The sequence below is a fragment of the Etheostoma cragini genome, unplaced genomic scaffold (assembly GCF_013103735.1).
Source record: "Etheostoma cragini isolate CJK2018 unplaced genomic scaffold, CSU_Ecrag_1.0 ScbMSFa_776, whole genome shotgun sequence".
NCBI lineage: Eukaryota > Metazoa > Chordata > Actinopteri > Perciformes > Percidae > Etheostoma > Etheostoma cragini.
In genome coordinates, this window is record NW_023269401.1 from 1 (window position 1) to 1,554 (window position 1,554).

Here is a 1,554-nt window from a genome sequence, read left to right on the forward strand (position 1 = left end):
CCCGTCCCACCCGTCTCAACTGTCCCACCCGTCTCACCTGTTTCACCAGTCTCACCCGTCCCACCTGTCCCTCCCGTCTCACCTGTCTCACCTGTCTCAGGCATGCCCTGTGCTCGTTGCATCCTGGAGTTCAGGACTTCTTTGGCCGAGACGAAGAAGATCCTCCCCGGGGCGTCCTCCATCCCGACCACCTTCAGCTCCTCGGACAGGAAGCTCACGCAGCGGTCCAGGTGCTGCTTCCTCACCTGGGCCACACAGGGACCACAGAGGACCTCGTTATCCTCTTTATCCTCCTCCTCTCCCTCCTCCTCTAGTTTTTGCAAGTTCCTAAATTTCACTGCATTAAATTGCATAAACAGCCTGCATATTCTAGCGTTTTTTTAAGAAAATCAAGGATAATCAAGGACTTTAGCAACAATCACAAAAAAACTCTGGATCTTTCTGGAAGAACAGGTCAGTGAACCATCACGGACCTCCTCGACGTACTCGGGCTCGCTGGCCGACGCGTCCCACCGGTTGTGCAGGATGAAGATGTTGGGTTTGGAGATTCTCTCGCTGACCTTGTGGAAGAACAGTTTCTCCTGCAGACACACAGACGGGACACATGGTGAGTCATCGTCTCGCATCCATGGGGACGGGGTCTCGGCGAGGTGTCCTCACCGTGTTCATCAGCGTCGACTCAGCGTTTCCCACCAGAACGAAGACGTCGGCGTCCAGGCAGAACTTATCGATCCAGGTGTCCAGCTCCAGAGTCACATCGGTGCCGGGGCTGAGGACACAGGAGATGGAACCATTACAGGAGGAGGAACCGTTACAGGAGGAGGAACCGTTACAGGAGGAGGAACCATTACAGGAGGAGGAATCATTACAGGAGGAGGAACCGTTACAGGAGGAGGAACCATTACAGGAGGAGGAACCGTTACAGGAGGAAGGACCATTACAGGAGGAGGAACCGTTACAGGAGGAAGGACCATTACAGGAGGAGGAACCGTTACAGGAGGAAGGACCATTACAAGAGGAAGGACCATTACAGGAGGAGGAACCATTACAGGAGGTGGAACCATTACAGGAGGAGGAACCATTACAGGAGGAGGAACCATTACAGGAGGTGGAACCATTACAGGAGGAGGAACCGTTACAGGAGGAGGAACCATTACAGGAGGAGGAACCATTATTATTCTGTGTTTCTCATCCAGTCCCCCCAGAAAAACATCATCATGCGATCACAAGACCCTAACGCATTATCAGACAAAGTCTCTCGCTTATATGTATATGTATATGTATATGTATATTTATATATATATGTATATGTATATGTATATGTATATGTATATATATATTTATATTTATATATACATCTATCCATTCATCTTCGTCCTCTTATCCTGTATCGGGTCGCGGGGGCAGCAGCTCCAGCAGGGGACCCCAAACTTCCCTTTCCCGAGCCACATTAACCAGCTCTGACTGGGGGGTCCTGGGCGTTCCCAGGCCAGGTTGGAGATATAATCTCTCCACCTAGTCCTGGGTCTTCCCCGAGGCCTCCTCCCAGCTGGA

At 51.4% G+C, this 1,554-nt stretch overlaps 1 protein-coding gene across 1 annotated transcript; it reads right to left on the bottom strand.

Annotated features, from left to right (window-relative positions):
- Positions 1-82: 82 nt before the first annotated feature.
- On the bottom strand, positions 83-769 carry LOC117941457 (mitofusin-1-like; the record flags this gene model as incomplete). The annotated part of the gene is made up of 3 exons (XM_034866469.1): positions 83-245; positions 474-581; positions 661-769. Coding segments are annotated over 3 exons (380 nt in total), but the record flags the coding sequence as incomplete, so codon positions are not given.
- Positions 770-1,554: the final 785 nt, after the last annotated feature.